The following is a 17,435-nucleotide window of genomic DNA, read 5'->3' on the forward strand; positions in this document are numbered from 1 at the left end:
CCATTAGACATCAACAATTGCACACACACAGATAAGAAAGGCATAGTTGCTTTTTGTTTTTTAACCCCTACATCATGCTGTGCTCAACTTACATACAAAAACCTGCTGACAGATTCCCTTTAAACAAGCGCAAAATAGCAGTGAAGGCTTAGGGCTCATTCCCTCCTCTCTTGACCTATTTGATAACCCAAATACAGTGACAATGTAATCTCGGCAGCCACACTATACATGTACTATTGTCTGCAATCACCATATTCTCAGGCCGGATCAAGGGTTTTCCAAGGCTCAATAGGAATATTGACTAGGTGGGACAGCGAACTCCGCACCATGTTAAAATTGCCGAAGCATCAGAACACAGCTCTCAATTATAAATCATGTAAGTGAAATAATCTCCAGGTAATGAAGTAGGGGGTGAGCCTGCCAAACATCAATCGCACAACATAATATCTTACAGTTCCTCAATTTGGACAAACTGGCCACAAGAAACCAGATCAATAGACCTGATCCGGTTACCAGGCTGTGAGAAGGTGACGAAGAAAGGAAGTTGCTGAGACTCCCCAACAAGACAGGAAAGAAAGTGGCCCATTAACCTTCACAGAGGAAACGGCTTTCTACAGCATTACCTCATCTCATCAGACCCCCGGCCGGATCTTCTACTTAGACGTTGTCTTACATAAGTAATAGACAGTAGATAATACATTTCTACTCACTTACCACTTACCAATACATAAAAAGGTACAGTGTAGCATCCAAAGCTAGAATTTGGATCCACAAAACATGTGATCAATTACGCCTTAATATATTCATTACTCACTCGCCTTTAAGGCTTCTGCTTTACCCTCAGAAAAATGGCTGAAAGATCAGAAAGGCCTATATACTAGAAAGCTTCATAACCCTAGAAAACTTACATGAGGCCACACTAGATAACCGTACTCTGAATGGCTCCACACTTTCTTCTGAAACGATGACCCCATATCTAGTACGCGAAACTGGTCCTAGACTATTCTAGTATAAAAAAAGGGAAAAAAGATACAAAATGGGGATAGAAGAACAAACATGACTACTATTCCATGCTTTGTAAACTAAACAAGAAATTGTAGATGGTACCTGCTCAACTGTAACTCATATTATCCTATTATCCAACATGCTGGCATTTGAGGAGGACTGAAGTAAGGGGTTGTACTGAATAGGTACCCCACGGTTCTACTGACCCAAACCTAGCCACTTAGGATTGGGCATGTAGAAATCTAACCCGTCTAAGGGGCACTTTGCACACTGCGACATCGCAGGTGCGATGTCGGTGGGGTCAAATTGAAAGTGACGCACATCCGGCATCGCATGCGACATCGCAGTGTGTAAAGCCTGAATGATACGATTAACGAGCGCAAAAGCGTCGTAATCGTATCATCGGTACAGCGTCGGCGTAATTCAGAATTACGCCGACGCGATGGTCCGATGTTGTTCCTCGCTCCTGCGGCAGCACACATCGCTGTGTGTGAAGCCGCAGGAGCGAGGAACATCTCCTACCGGCGTCACTGCGGCTTCCGTAGGATATGCGGAAGGAAGGAGATGGGCAGGATGTTTACATCCTGCTCATCTCCGTCCCTCCGCTCCGATTGGCCGCCTGCCGTGTGACGTCGCAGTGACGCCGCACGACCCGCCCCCTTAACAAGGAGGCGGGTCGCCGGCCACAGGGACGTCGCACGGCAGGTGAGTGTGTGTGTGAAGCTGGCGTAGCGATAATTTTCGCTACGCCAGCTATCACCACATATCGCTGCTGCGACGGGGGCGGGCACTATCGCACTCGGCATTGCAGCATCGGCCTGCGATGTCATAGTGTGCAAAGCCCGCCTAAGTCTTCTTGAGGCAACAATATCCATTAGACAATTGGCTAATCTTGCTAAAATTGGTTATTGAAATCTTTTGTCTAAAGTCCCCTTCTCTTTGCATGCTGTTGGCCAAAATATGGTTTCGTTGATGATTAGACCACCAGCTATTTCACATGACTCTCCCATACCCAGGAGCACTCACTTCTCTATGAGGGAGACATCTTTGTCTGCGGCTTATGTCAAGGTGAACAAAACAATAGTCAGTCCGAAATTTGACATGCTTCCTTAACTCTCCCAACAATCATCTGTCGGGGAAGGGAGGGGGTAACACTCACATATTAGGGTGTCCGACAGCAGTCTAACGTGTATGAGGGCCTTCCATTTTAGAACAGTCTACTATATCACTCTAGGAGATAAGTCTAGTAGATAGGGTGTGGGAGAAGAATAAGAAAGAACATCACCGAATTTGCATGAGGACCTTGGATTTTTCCATCACATGGTATACCATGAAGACTTCTCTTCTACAACCTTGGTACTATTATCACACAGCAGTCCAAACAGGATATATCTTATTTTTATACCGTATTGCTCTGAAAGCCATGGTTCGCAATGCCATAGGGTTAATTATATACTCAGTCACTAATCACTTCTTATGCAAGAAAACCGGTTGTTGTTCGTGCTAATTGGTTCTCTTGGTGGAGATGATACTTAATGTTATAAAGTGTCATGCACAAAGCTACTATATATTACATGTAGTGATGGGAGAGCACGCTCGCCACTGCTCGTTATTCATTCGAGCATCAGGTTGCCCCACGCGGCTCGAGTACCAAGTAAAATGGAAGTCAATGGGAAACTTGAGCATTTTCAAACTCATGTTCGATGCTCGATCGAGTCTCGAGCTTTGGAGAGCACACTCCCCCATCACTAATTACAGGTCTTTTTTGTATGGAGTTACAAGACTTAAGCGGGCTTTACACGCTACAATATATCTTACGATGTGTCGGCGGAGTCATGTCGTAAGTGACGCACATCCGGCATCGTAAGTTATATTGTAGCGTGTGACAGCTACGTGCGATTGAACGTTAAAACGTTCATTGCATGCACATCGTTTAATTGCTAAAAATTGAACGTGAGGTTGTTCAATGTTCCCGAGGTAGCACACATTGCAGTGTGTGTGACATCCCGGGAACGATGAACAGATCTTACCTGCGTCCCGCGGCTCCCGCCGGCAATGCGGAAGGAAGGAGGTGGGCGGGATGTTTACGTCCCGCTCATCTCCGCCCCTCCGCTTCTATTGGCCGGCTGCCGCGTGACGTCGATGTGACGCCGAACGTCCCTCCCACTCCAGGAAGTGGACGTTCGCCGCCCACATCGAGGTCGTATGGAAGGGTAAGTACGTGTGACGGCAAATAATCGTTTGTGTGACACGTTCAAGAAATTGAATGTGCGGCACATACGATGGGGACGTGTCACATCGCATACGATATCGTATGCTTAATCGTAACGTGTAAAGCAGGCTTTACTCTACTTCTGTATGCCTTCAATTTCAATGCACTGCTTTTAGGGAAGAATTTTGCTCTTCCATAAGATAAATGGTGCCAACAGGGCAGCATATGGGGGATGTTTAGCTCTGTATGAAAATGGGGCGATAATCTAAACTTTTCACATCCAATCACTGAACAAAATAATTCACTTGCTTAGATGATTCTTTCTGGTAAATAAAAAAGAAATTATTAAAAAGATATGTGCTTAGGCCTCTAATAGATTTCTAATATGTATCCAAGATCCATTTTCCTCTATATGGAGAGCGAGCAGGTCAAGGTCTAGAAGGGACAAAGAAGCCATAAAGACCACAAATGATGTCCTCAATTATGTTTCCAGTTTATGTGCAGCACCCCACCATAGGTTCCTAAACTTGGCCCCTTCACATGTGTCGCTGATGAACAAACACTGACAGCTTTTTTGCATTTCTAAAGGCCTTCCAGCAGCTGTGGTGATCCCACCATGGAGCAATGAATTAAGCTTGCAGCCCAGCTGGACCCTTACAGAGAACGGTTTTCACAATATCGTAAGACTATCATTGTCAACCGCAGGACTCGCACCCTCCCCCTTCAAATATCCTGCATGACATTAGTAGCCATTTCTTTAGAAGACCTTAAAAGTTGACCCTAACGAGCGTTTTAGAAACTTGTGAAACCACACAGAAGCTACAACCGCTGACAAGATGTTTAGAAAGAAATGTATGCAGAAGGCAGTAATCACCTAACAGGTTTTTTTTGTTGTTTTTTTTTTTTACAACAAATGATAATGAAAACACAAAGTAAGAAGCACCAAAAGAACAAAGTGATAAAAAAAATTATTAAACACCTGTCCAAAAGATTTAAGAGTAGAAAAGGTTAAATTATCTGAACATTTTCATTCTAAAATATACCATAAAAAGGTTTATTTATTCTCGTGGCCTAAACTAGAATCAAATTTTATTAAAGCACCACTTGAGAAATTTTAATTTATTTCACTACTTGAGTTGTGCTTTAAATATAAGTCCCCTGCCCCCGGTCTTGTACGCACCTGCCACCATCTTCATCTTTTTCCAGCGGTGCCCCCATGGTCTCCTGTGATTTGGACCTGTCGGCAGCTTCAGTGTTTTATGGAGCGCGCCGGAGGTCACAAATCAGTACAAGTCTATGTGAACCTTTTTCTGGCTCTCATAGACTTGCACTGAGTGCTTGTGACGAAACTTCTGACTTCCGGCCAGACAGATGTTACGAGCACAAGATGGCGCAGTGGAACTGGAGTGGACCCGAGAAAGGATGAAGCTGTGCGAGGGCTAGCATAACATAGGGGCAGGGAACTTACATTTAAAGAGCCACTCCTTAAAAAAAAAAAAAACCCCCGCTGGCGTGGTGCTTTAAAATGGAGAGATGAAAAAACAGCCACACAACTGCATCATTTTAGGAACAGACAAAAGAGCTGAACCAGCCGCACGGGTTATTCAGTTACTATTCTGCATTCGTAATTGGACCATGAATAATAAATAATTACCAAGGCATTGTTACATCACATATTGTGTCTCAGCTTAATGTATACATTACATGGAGTCTGTGACGAATGACTAACACTGGCATCCAGCATCCATAGGGTATCGGATAAATTCTGGACAGATCATCATATACCGTATCTGTGGCCAGCTGTTTCCCAGACTCTTAGCTTTGATGGACTTTAAGGAATAAAATGGCCTACACTAAGTAAGGCCATCAGATAGTTCTGCATGTGAATGTCTTCATTCTGAGTGATAACAGCTATACTGGAAAACCATGCCAAATAAAATCAAAACAAGTTCTGGTGCCAAATGGAATCCGGACGGGTTATAAGCAGTCATTGTGACAAATAACAGGAGACAGCCACTGCAACAAGGATGGCAACAGGAAAACAAAAAATAAACCCCAACCCACAGAATAGCAAAGCTTCTAGAGAGGAGCAGAATAGACGAGTGGTTCCCAGTTCACACCTCTGGTCCGGGCCTCTGTTGCAGCCGGTCTTCACTTTTGTGGTTGGCATCTTCGGCCCAGCATCTCCTGGGCGCTTCTGCCTCTTCCTAGGCCCTGTGATGATCGTCACGCAATGTCATAACAGGGCCTAAGAAGTTGCAGGCACCCAGGAGAAGCCAGGCCACCTGAAAAAGAGGCATCTTATGGCGTAAAGTTATGCCAGCGTGTAGAATACTTTGTGTCACGGTCAGGCAGTCCAAAAAGAGCCAAAATGTATTTAGCCCCAAAATTTATGAGCCCACCTCTCAATGAGAACTTGTATGTGCCCAATGTTACCAAACCATACACAAAAAAATGGGGCTTTCACAAAGTGCCCCCGGACAACCATGTTGATGTTTTACTTAAAGTGGTCCCTCCACTTTATCTCAACTTTAAGAGACGTGGCTGGACATTACTTTGTGGCCCTTATCTGACATACAAGTATTACAGGTTCTCCTCCTAGATCCCAACCTAGGTCATATGAAAAGGCTTGCTAGAAAGGCCAATTTTGACTTTTAGGATTGCTACTTCCAATAGGTGGCGCTAGAGTTTGTTTCCTTTCCTGATGAGACAATTTGAGGTTCTCCTGCATTTGTTAATGTCGTCTCCTCGAACTGGGAAACCGCTTTCCCGTGTGAAGGGTTTTACAACTGGAGGCGGCTGGTTCACCACTCTGGTCACAAACTCCTCCATCACGGCCATTTTCAGTACAGAAGAACTGCAGGGTGTGAGGACTGGTCCAGTCAGAAGTGACTTACAAGCTGTTAGTGGCCATTATCTTGTTTTACGCTCTCTCATTTAGAAGTGTACCTTCTTGTTCAGGTCTAGACTAATGCCTTCAGGCGTTATAATGCACAGCCTCTGCTGCGTACATACATGTGTATCTGCACAATGGTGACTGAGTAGATAAAGACGTTAGAGGGTAGGGCTTCCAAACAACTGACATCGCACATATGAGATTTCCTTGTGATTTTTAGTGATATGAGCAATAGTCTAAATGCACTTATAGTAAAATCAGGCATAACTGGACGGACAAGTATCCACCACAGTCTATAGTCATAGAACAGTATCACTTCTATTAAACATGATTCATTAAAGAGATTGTCCACTACTATAACACTGATGGCCTATCCATAGGAAAGGTCATCGATGTCTAATCAGCCAGGATCAGACACCCCACTCCCCCGCCGATCAGCCATTGTCGGTGCCTGCAACATGTGGCAGAAAATGATCAGCTCTGGAGTTCCTTCGTCTTCTGGTAGTGGCCGCTGCTGGGTACTGTACGTCCGCCTCCTATTGATTTGAATAGGAGGCAGATATACAGTACCCAGCTGTTGGCAGAAGACCGTATCACTGCTACCGAGCATTTCCGACAGCGGCACCAAAAACTGCAGATCGGTGGGGGTGCTGGGTGTCGGACACCGGCAAATCAGACATCGATGACCAGCGTTTGACTGGCTACCGGAGGAACAGCAGTAATAACAGTCCTGGCCGCAGTTGCCTGCACTGAACTCCGGAGCTCTCACCTGAGCTCCGGAGTGGAGCCTGGACTGAGCCGCGGGTTTCCAGGACTGAACTGTGAGCGCCGACTGATTCCCCGGCTATCACAGTTGAGTTCATGACAGCTGCGGACATGCCGGGCTGAACTCCGCTCAGCTGAGGTGACCGCTCCGGAGTTCAATGCAGGTAACCGCGGCCAGGACTGGTATTACTAGCCACTCCGATGCTGTTGATAACCTATCCTAAGGATAGGCCATCAATGTTAAAGTAGTGGACAACCTCATTAAAAGGGTTGTCTGACAGGTTAATAATACTTGACAATAGCAGGCATTTTACAGTAGTAAACTGAGCCATACTCACTCATTTTTAATCTAGTGGATCCAGTTAAGGCAGCTCCATTAGACTGCTCCGGAACCAGAAGCGGTGAAGATCCACGGTTAGATCACCTAACCACTCAGGCCTGTGATTGGCTGTAGTGACCATTCCAGCTACTTGAGAGCTGATATCTGCAGCCAATCACAAACCTCAGTGGTCAGGTGACCGAACAATGGGATATAATGGCTTCCCTGCACAGATCACCAGAGCGGACTTCACTTCATCTACAGAGGTAAGAACAACACAGCTGAGAATGCCTCCGTTAATTATTTTAAAAGCATCCGTTTGCTGGATAAGTTTATTAACATTTGTGACAACCTTGTCAGCACATCACTCCCCCCCCCCCCAAAAAAAAAAATCAAACCAGCAGAAGCTGTACAAATCCCCAGGTCTCTGTATATTATTCGCTATATAGAGGGGATTTCCCATAAAGTTCATTTTAATCAATAGATAAAAATGTTCCTGTGCTGAGATAATCTTATAAATGTGCCCCTGCTATGTACTGTGTAATGGCCGTGTCTGACTGTACTGGGACATAGTCTGATCATACCACAGCTCGGGCTGGGAAGAAGTCAAAAAGTATACAGACATTACAGCATGGGATTGCAAGCGATGCTGTGAGGTAAAACATTTTTTAAAAAACAGACGTGAAATGCTTTACCTCACAGAAAGAGTCATCCATGATCCCATTCTATAATGGCTTTAAATATGCTCAGACCATATTCCTGTACAGTCAGACACGGCCATTACACAGTTCATATTAGAGACACATATATAAGATTATTTTAACACAAAAATAAAAATAAAACAAATTCAATTGTGGAACTTATTATTATCACAAAATCTACTGATTAAAATGAACTTTGATGGTGGTAAAACCCCATTATGGATGGAGTCACGTATCCATGTTTCACGTACGGAGTACAAACCATGATGCACATACCGGATGCGGCAGACCTGAACCCTACAACCTCATATATGCCTATGATGCAAAAAAACAGATGTGTGAATCTGGGCTAAGACAAGAAACTAGAATACAAAGCCTCATTTACGCAAAAATGTATGACTTTCGGCTGTATTGCACTTCCATAGGTGATGAGAAAAGTGAGTGGTGCCTTGTGCGGCCCAACAGATTTATTGTAAGTGTACTAATAGCATTCACTTTCCGTGGAGAAGAGAAAAAAAAGATTAAAAACAAAATAATAAAGGTAACCCAAACAAGAATTTGGGGATCCAGATGTTTCCAGAGAAAGGACTACACCAAAGTGCACGACGTCTGGCTTAGTAAGAAACAGGTGCAAGTGCGAGAGGCCTAGGAGAGCAAGGGAGGGGGATGGGAGCAGCAAAATGAATAATGGAACAGCTGGAAGAATTAACAGACGATGGTTGCTATGCTGCTGTCTTTCTGCACAAAATGAACACACTCGAAGAAAACGACTAGTCTGCACAAAAGCAAAACAATGTAAAATACCACAGCAGAAACAATACAAATCGGGACAGAAAAGACATTCCTTTGTGAGGAGAACTGAGCAACAAGGTGACAAGACGCCGATGAATAGAGAAACTGTTTAGGACGTGATCTCGGAAGTAAAGCAGAGAGGAGGAGGTTGGAAGGATTGGTAAATTTTATGCAGTAGGAAGCAGGCGGCAGGTAACGCAAGGGAAGGTGAACTGCGGATAATGGTAGGGAACGCCAGGGTTGCTCTGGAGAATAGCTACCGCGAAAAATCCACTATGAAGTCTTCAATAGCGGACAACAAGGCTTCAAATAAAAAAAAATATTTAGATATATAACATTTGTATACCTATTTGTATACTAGTCACTTTTATTTTTTTTTTTACATCCCCAGCTAGTTGGTGTTAGATAGACAGACAGATAGCATCTCATGGAAATCTATTCAACCAATCATAACTACAAACATTGACTCTCACTTGAGGACCTAATATTTTTCTTAAAATTAATGGAAAGTTGATTGATATTAAAGGGAACTTGTCAGCAGATTTGAGGCCTATAAGCTGCGGCCACCACCACCGGGCTCTTATATACAGCATTCTAACATGCTGTATATAAGAGCCCAGGCCGCTGTGAGAACATAAAAATCACTTTATAATACTCACCTAAACCAGTCGCTGCGGTGGATGTGGCTCAAATGGATGTCTCCATTGTCCAGTGCCGGCGCCTCCTCTTTTGGCCATCTTTGTTCTCCTTCTTCTCTAGCCGCAGTGCATGACGCGTCCTACGTATACACACTCGCCGGCATTCAGGTCCTGAGCAGGCGCACTGTGATCTGCCCTGAGCAAGGCAAATCAAAGTATTGTAGTGCGCCTGCGCGGGACCGGCAAGTGTGTATGACGTAGGACGCGTCATGCAACATAGGCTTCAGAAAGAGGACGAAGATGGCCGAAAGAGGCGGCGCCAGCACTGGAGACACCCATATGGCCAACTGTGCGACCGTTAGGTAAGTGTTATAAAGTGTTCTTTATGTTCTCACAGCGGCCTGGGCTATTATATACAGCACGTTAGAATGCTGTATATAAGAGCCCGATGGTGGTGGCCGCAGCTTATACGCTAAAAAAGTGGTGACAGGTTCCCTTTAAACAGAATCTCATCTGAGAGCTGCATAATGTAGGCAAAGAGATTTTGAATCCAATGATGTATCCCTTAGATTACTGGCTGCAGCCGTTCTGGCACAATCAAAATTGTTAGATTTAGTCATGTAGCAGAGCTGAGAGAGCTGTACCCACCCACAGCAAGCACTCTACAGAGATTGTACATGGACAGTGAGGTGTCAATTAGAGGAGGGCGTGTGCCTGACTGTTGTGCATGTGACACTGTAGTCCAAACAATGATAAGTCCTGCTGCTTAAACAAACATAGCACATAAACAAGAGATGGACAAGTTAGACATCCCTGAATTCTCTGTGTTAACCCTTGCAGCATGCTGTCTTCAGCTTTCATAGCGAAAACCTTCTGAAAGATTCTCAATATTGCAACTCCCCAACAAGGAAAACTAACATTCTGGAGCAAGTTTCCCTGCGGAGAGCAGCAGACTCCACTAGCCATCATATGATACATATGGCCAAACACAGCACAATTCCACACCATCTATAGTCCCTCCAGCCCAAATACCACCACACACAGAGTTCAATCAAAGCCTCCATCATCTCAGTACAATGAATGCAGCTACATGCCATGCAAATAAAGGACAATAAATCTAGAGTCTAAATCTAAATGGGATAAATCTATGATCGTCGTTGGGGGGGGGGGGAGGGGGGGGGACTATAGACACCTTTGCCATGCAAGTGGATAGCATTCTACATTGAGGCCAATGGGGAGTGATGGAAACACTTGGTTGGCTGATCCACTCATACCCCCATTCCTACACATCACAAAAGTATCAATGGACCCCCCATTCTGACAGTTGGTGGATGTCCCAGCAAATTCACTATTGTTCCTTTCAGCTCAGAAACTCGCCCTACGCAGGGAAATTCTGCTCCCGTGCAGACATACCTACCTATTCTCTAAAAGGACTACTACTTCCATCTTAGACTCCCAGCTCTCCATTCACAATAGCGAGAGAGAAATGCTCCCTTTAATGATTAGGCAGAGTGTTGGCTCTCTGCCCAATCACAGACAGCTTTGCAGCCATCAAGTAACTGCACAGTCCTCGCTCTCCTGTCTACCTTTACATCTATAGGTCAGTGCAGGGAGCAAATAGGAAGCTGAATGATCAACTCAAGAGTTTCCTGCCGCTTACCATGGAATCCCATGATGGAGAAAGATGGAGGCACATGTGAAGGAGTCTGTGGCAGGTAGAGACCAATTTGCCATATGGAGAAGGTTATAAGGAGTCCTGGAAAGGGTGGTAATAGGGAAAGAGGAAGTCTGTGCAAAGAGGACATATGGAGCAGTCCGAGAAAAGGGGGTCAAATGTGAAAACCAAAAGGTGGCATGGGGAGTTGTTTGTGTGGGGGCAGCCTATGTGGGCATGGGGAGCATCCTGTGGGGGGGGCATAAGGAGCAGACTGTAAGAGAGAAAGGGAGTCATGAGCTCAATCTGCTTCAAGGGCACGGGACCTTCCTGCTATATTGGTGACCCTGAGCCTGGGGGGTGAGTAACCAACTGGTCACCAGGTATGACAGGTTAACGCACATTTCGGCCATATGCCACCAAGGATGTTGACATTAACCCCTTCACTGTCTTTGACCATCAGAGATGCAAACAATACCCTTTTCTTTGCACTAGGCTACCAATGACCCGGACATTAACCCCTTCACTTCCCTAGACCCCTGGAATGTTCTAATAAACCCGTTAATTCCCACAGCTAGCAATATATTTGCAGTTTTAGAAGACACTAGATTAAGGTCCCCAATTTCCAAGTCCACTATCTACAAAGGTTTAGAGGGAACATTGCCTCCTTCTCCGTACTTCTGAAATCTGATTGATAGGATCTTTTTCTATTTGGATTTCCAATATTCCATAAATCCTAGTGGTCTGGCTTGTAGGTGGCGGGCTATTAGCATCCTGTTGTACATACATATCTGTGGCTGGGTAAAGGCAGCCTGCAATTCCTCGGTGTGAGCGTGTACAGTGCATATTTACCACGGTGAACGTGTGGCTAATGTGACCACACGCCATTCCAAAATGGTTAATAAACCACAGCTCTGGAGTAAATTCAGTCCACGATCCTGGCACCTCACCAGTACAAAGCCTAGAAACCTCTTGGATGTCCCTCAAATAGCGCCTGTGAATACAAGGTTTATCCTAAAATATTTATTTATAGTCCTTTCCAGGGAAATGAGCACTACTGAATACGTGCGGCATGTATCTTCAGTAATATAATGGAAAAGCCTGGGTGAGATGACCGGATCACCATTAATTAGATAATAACAGCACATCAAGACAGGATGGCTCACCAAAATTTGTACGGTCTAAAAATTATTAAAATAGATATTAAAATGCCATTTAAAAAAAAATGCTAACAATGGGTTAAAGTAATAGAGAAAAAAATTACATACTTACAAGTGAAAGATTATTTGATAGCCAACGTGTCAGATGGACAAGAGGGAATCCTGGTGTAACCGAATATACACCTAGTCTTCCCTATCTTGGCGTGGAGGTTGGCACCCTGGATACCCAAATGGCGCCCCTGCTCCACGACGGCTTGCTCTGGTACGCCCTAAATGTCCAGAATTAAAATGATTAGGGCCATCGTAGAGCGGTGCCATTTGGGTATCCAGCACGCCAACCTCCGCGCCAAGGTAGGGTAGACTAGGTGTATATTCGGTTGCACTAGGATTCTCTTTAGACACATTTTTTGATAGACATTTTTATTTTTTCCTATTACTTTAACCCATTCTCAGCATTTGTTTTATGGGATTTTAAAATCTATTTAATAAACGTTAATCTTTAGACAGTACAAGTTTGGGTGAGCCCCCTAGGCGAGGTGGCCCTAACCACAGGGAGACGTCTGGCAGTTCTCAGACCCCTGCTGTGATGGCGATATAGTAGGATATTCTACACCTATCTGATGAGAAAAGGGAGGACCTGCTGCGTATACAGACATTCAGCCATAAGCTGGAAAGTGTGGGGTGGATTTCTGATCTATCACGAGCAGTGGATGAAGGACGGTGCCACAGAACAACCAGGTGTAATGGATACCAGCTGTCATTCAAGCAAAATGCATGGTACATGTTTAGTCTCTGCAACCTCCTTCTAAGACGATGGCAATCGTCTCCAAACCAGACAGTCTGGTTCCATAAAATGGAACCTGGAAGATGGCCAGCAGTCCTTACCAGGCTGTGTACAAGCATTGGCCACATCTGATATCACTAGTGAAGCAATGTGTGGTCAGCATTTCTAGATCCACCAGATCACAGCAGTGGGACACGTTCCCACCACGGTTGGGACTTTTAGTACCAACACTGTGATTGTGCCAGGAACTGTGGCTGTCCCTCTTGTTTTTTGTAATGGGACTTTTGGTCAGTGCTTCATATTCTACATTCCTTCTAAGGACTGCCACGGTCTAGGTTCTTTTCTGAGGACTGCCACGGTCTAGGTTCTTTTCTGAGGACTGCCACGGTCTAGGTTCTGCCAGGGTGGAGGTGCCTGTCTACGGACTGCCAGGGTGGAGGTGCCCGTCTACTGACTGCCAGGGTGGAGGTGCCCGTCTACTGACTGCCAGGGTGGAGGTGCCCGTCTACTGACTGCCAGGGTGGAGGTGCCCGTCTACTGACTGCCAGGGTGGAGGTGCCCGTCTACTGACTGCCAGGGTGGAGGTGCCCGTCTACTGACTGCCAGGGTGGAGGTGCCCGTCTACTGACTGCCAGGGTGGAGGTGCCCGTCTACTGACTGCCAGGGTGGAGGTGCCCGTCTACTGACTGCCAGGGTGGAGGTGCCCGTCTACTGACTGCCAGGGTGGAGGTGCCCGTCTACTGACTGCCAGGGCGGAGGTGCCCGTCTACTGACTGCCAGGGCGGAGGTGCCCGTCTACTGACTGCCAGGGCGAAGGTGCCCGTCTACTGACTGCCAGGGCGGAGGTGCCCGTCTACGGACTGCCAGGGAGGAGGTGCCCGTCTACGGACTGCCAGGGCGGAGGTGCCCGTCTACGGACTGCCAGGGCGGAGGTGCCCGTCTACTGACTGCCAGGGCGGAGGTGCCAGTCTACTGACTGCCAGGGCGGAGGTGCCAGTCTACGGACTGCCAGGGCGGAGGTGCCAGTCTACGGACTGCCAGGGCGGAGGTGCCAGTCTACGGACTGCCAGGGCGGAGGTGCCAGTCTACGGACTGCCAGGGCGGAGGTGCCAGTCTACGGACTGCCAGGGCGGAGGTGCCAGTCTACGGACTGCCAGGGCGGAGGTGCCAGTCTACTGACTGCCAGGGTGGAGGTGCCAGTCTACTGACTGCCAGGGTGGAGGTGCCCGTCTACGGACTGCCAGGGCGGAGGTGCCCGTCTACGGACTGCCAGGGCGGAAGTGCTTTTCTGGCTCTTGTACCTATGATGTAATGCCATCACAGCCCCAGTGACGTCACAACCCCAGCGGGCGGCCCCGCCTCCTGGATGACGTGCTGCTTACAGTCCATGTCCTCTGCCTCTTCCAAAGCACGCGTGACGTCAGAGCGGCAGCTACAGCTGCGGAAGGCTCGGCAGGGCGCAGTGACGTCACAGGGCAGCAGCAGGACCTGTTGCTCTGCTCTGGCTGCAGATGTGAGGGGGCAAGGCCGGGAGGCAGCCTGAGGGGAGGCAGGGGCTATCAGTGGTCCGCTCAGCACATGCAGACCTCCGTGCGCCCCCTTCCTGGCTCAGCAGACACCGCCCCCTGACCATTTGGGGGAGTTGAGATGTTGCCAGGCAGAATCTCTGCGACACGATTCCTTGTAGGGTGGCACGAGTTCCTCCAACACAGAGAGGAGGGGGCGCAGGCAGCAGGCTGTGCAACTTGGCTTTAATTAAAGGGCCCCCTGCACGATCAGCGCACCCCACCGTAACAAAGGCTGCCCGGCCACCACCGTGCTAGCCGTGCCCTCTGCAATGCGGATCTGTGGCCCAGATCTTCCGGCACATAATGCCGGTGCACGGCAGATCGGGGCCCCACAAAGGACGACTTGTGACCCCCCATACACAAAGGACAGCCCGATCGTGCTGCCCGAGCACTGCAGAAGCCCCGCACATCCCCCACCGGGCTCTGCTTTATACGGTCCTGTCATCTGAGGTCAGAGCAGGCACATTTATGGAGAGGCAAGGGTTAAAGCCTCACCATTTAAAGGTCCTCAGCCTGGAAAGCTGCCACGCACAACAATAACACGCGAGAAGCGGCCCTACTTACGTATTTCTTCTGAATGATGTTCCTCTTGGGCCTTTCCTTGCTCATTCTGAGATCCAGATCGGGTCGGCACAACACAACGATGGCCTCATGAATTAAAGGGGAAATGCTGGAGATCCTGACGGGCAGCTGTAATCCGGCGCTCACCAGATCACCTTGAGAGCAATCCTTTGTGCACACGAGAAGCTACTCCACTGCGATCACCATGGCTGGAGACGGAGATCACAGACAACGACGCCCCGTGCTGCGGCTGCTGCGGCTTCTTTGTGGCTGGTAGTCACAGGCTCCGGTGCCAGAGGAACATGGTAGTGGCGCCGGCTCCGCAGCTACATGTTGCACAGTGATGTCACCTGGGGAGCTCAGCCTGGAGGGGGCTACACAACCGGGGAAGGGGGGCATAAATAATGAGAAGACAAGGGACAAGCAAATGCTGGAAGTCACGTTTACGCTGCAGCAGAGTGAACTCGGGCAGCGGAGAGGGCTGCACTGTGTCTGCTGCTCCCCCTCCGACCAATAGCAAAAGCGGCAGGGTGGTGTCTAGTTCCCATGCAGAGAAAGAGCCTGTGATGTCACCGTGATGTCAGCTTGTCACATGGCCGGGCAGGGGGAGGAGCGCAGTGCGACGGCTCCACACAGCCTGGCCGGGAGGGAGGAACGGGAGAAATGGGAGACGGGAGGGAGAAATGGGAGACAGGGACTGGAAGATCGAGAGAAATGGGAGACGGGAGGGAGGAACGGGAGAAATGGGAGACGGGAGGGAGGAACGGGAGAAATGGGAGACGGGAGGGAGGAACGGGAGAAATGGGAGACGGGAGGGAGAAATGGGAGACAGTGAGGGAGAAACAGGAGCCAAGAGGGAGGAATGGGAGCCGGGAGGGAGGAATGGGAGACAGGGACTGGAAGATCGAGAGAAATGGGAGACAGTGAGGGAGAAACAGGAGCCAAGAGGGAGAAACAGGAGCCAAGAGGGAGGAATGGGAGCCGGGAGGGAGGAATGGGAGACAGGGACTGGAAGATCGAGAGAAATGGGAGACAGTGAGGGAGAAACAGGAGCCAAGAGGGAGGAATGGGAGCCGGGAGGGAGGAATGGGAGACAGGGACTGGAAGATCGAGAGAAATGGGAGACAGTGAGGGAGAAACAGGAGCCAAGAGGGAGGAATGGGAGCCGGGAGGGAGGAATGGGAGACAGGGACTGGAAGATCGAGAGAAATGGGAGACGGGACGGAGGAACGGGAGAAATGGAAGACGGGAGGGAGGAACGGGAGAAATGGAAGACGGGAGGGAGGAACGGGAGAAATGGGAGCCGAGAGGGAGAAATGGGAGCCGGGAGGGAGGAACGGGAGAAATGGGAGACGGGAGGGAGAAATGGGAGACAGGGACTGGAAGATCGAGAGAAATGGGAGACAGTGAGGGGGAAACAGGAGCCAAGAGGGAGGAATGGGAGCCGGGAGGGAGGAATGGGAGACGGGAGGGAGGAATGGGAGACAGGAAAGTAGAAATGGGAGACAGGGACTGGAAGATCGAGAGAAATGGGAGACAGTGAGGGAGAAATGAGAGTCAAGAGGTTGGAACGGGAGACGGTGAGGGAGGAATGGGAGACAGGAAGGAGAAATGAGAGACGGGTGTGGGAAATAGATGGGAAAGATATATGGGAAGGGAGGAATGAAAGACGGGAGGAAGGAATGGGAGGAACGGCAGACTAGAGGAATGGGAGACTGGAAATGGGATGTAGGAACGGTAGATGGGAGGGGCGAGCAAGAGAAAAGAAAGGAGGGAGGAATGGGAGACAGGAAAGGAGAAACTGTAGACGGGAAAGGAGAAACTGTAGACGGGAAAGGAGAAACTGTAGACGGGAAAGGAGAAACGGTAGACGGGAAAGGAGGAACGGGAGACGGGAAAGGAGAAACGGGAGACAAGAGGGAGAAATGGGAGCCGGGAGGAAGAAATGAGAGCCAGGAGGTAGAAATGAGTGACAGAAGAAATGGGAGATGGAAGGGAGATGGAAAAGAGAATGGGAGATGATAGGGAGAAATGGGAGACGGGATGGGGGAACGGGAGAAATGGGAGCAGAGAGGTTGGAATGGAAGATGGTAAGGAAGGAATTGGAGACGGGAGGTGGGAGGATGGAACGGCAGAAATAGGAGCCAAGAGGGAGGAATGGGAGATGGGACGGAGAAATGGGAGACGGGACAGAGAAATGGGAGACGGGATGGAGAACTGGGAGACGGGAGGGAGAAATAGGAGATATTGGAGACGGAAGGGAGAATGAAAGACAGGAAAGAGATATGGGAGATGGAAGGGAAGAATGAAAGATGGGAGGAAGAAATGGGAGTCGGGAAGGAGGAATAGGAGACGAGAGGGAGGAATGGGAAATAGGAAC

The 17,435-nt window shown here is 48.2% G+C and overlaps 1 protein-coding gene across 1 annotated transcript in view; it reads right to left on the bottom strand.

The window, feature by feature from the left end:
* Positions 1-15,596, bottom strand: part of JARID2 (jumonji and AT-rich interaction domain containing 2) — a 204,195-nt gene extending 188,599 nt beyond the window's left edge. Inside the window, exon 1 of the mRNA XM_075314734.1 lies at positions 15,059-15,596. Within this exon, the coding sequence (XP_075170849.1) occupies positions 15,059-15,103 (45 nt within the window). The 5' untranslated portion in view covers positions 15,104-15,596. The remainder of the gene's footprint in view (positions 1-15,058) is intronic.
* Positions 15,597-17,435: the final 1,839 nt, after the last annotated feature.

The sequence above is a fragment of the Anomaloglossus baeobatrachus genome, chromosome 6 (assembly GCF_048569485.1).
Source record: "Anomaloglossus baeobatrachus isolate aAnoBae1 chromosome 6, aAnoBae1.hap1, whole genome shotgun sequence".
NCBI lineage: Eukaryota > Metazoa > Chordata > Amphibia > Anura > Aromobatidae > Anomaloglossus > Anomaloglossus baeobatrachus.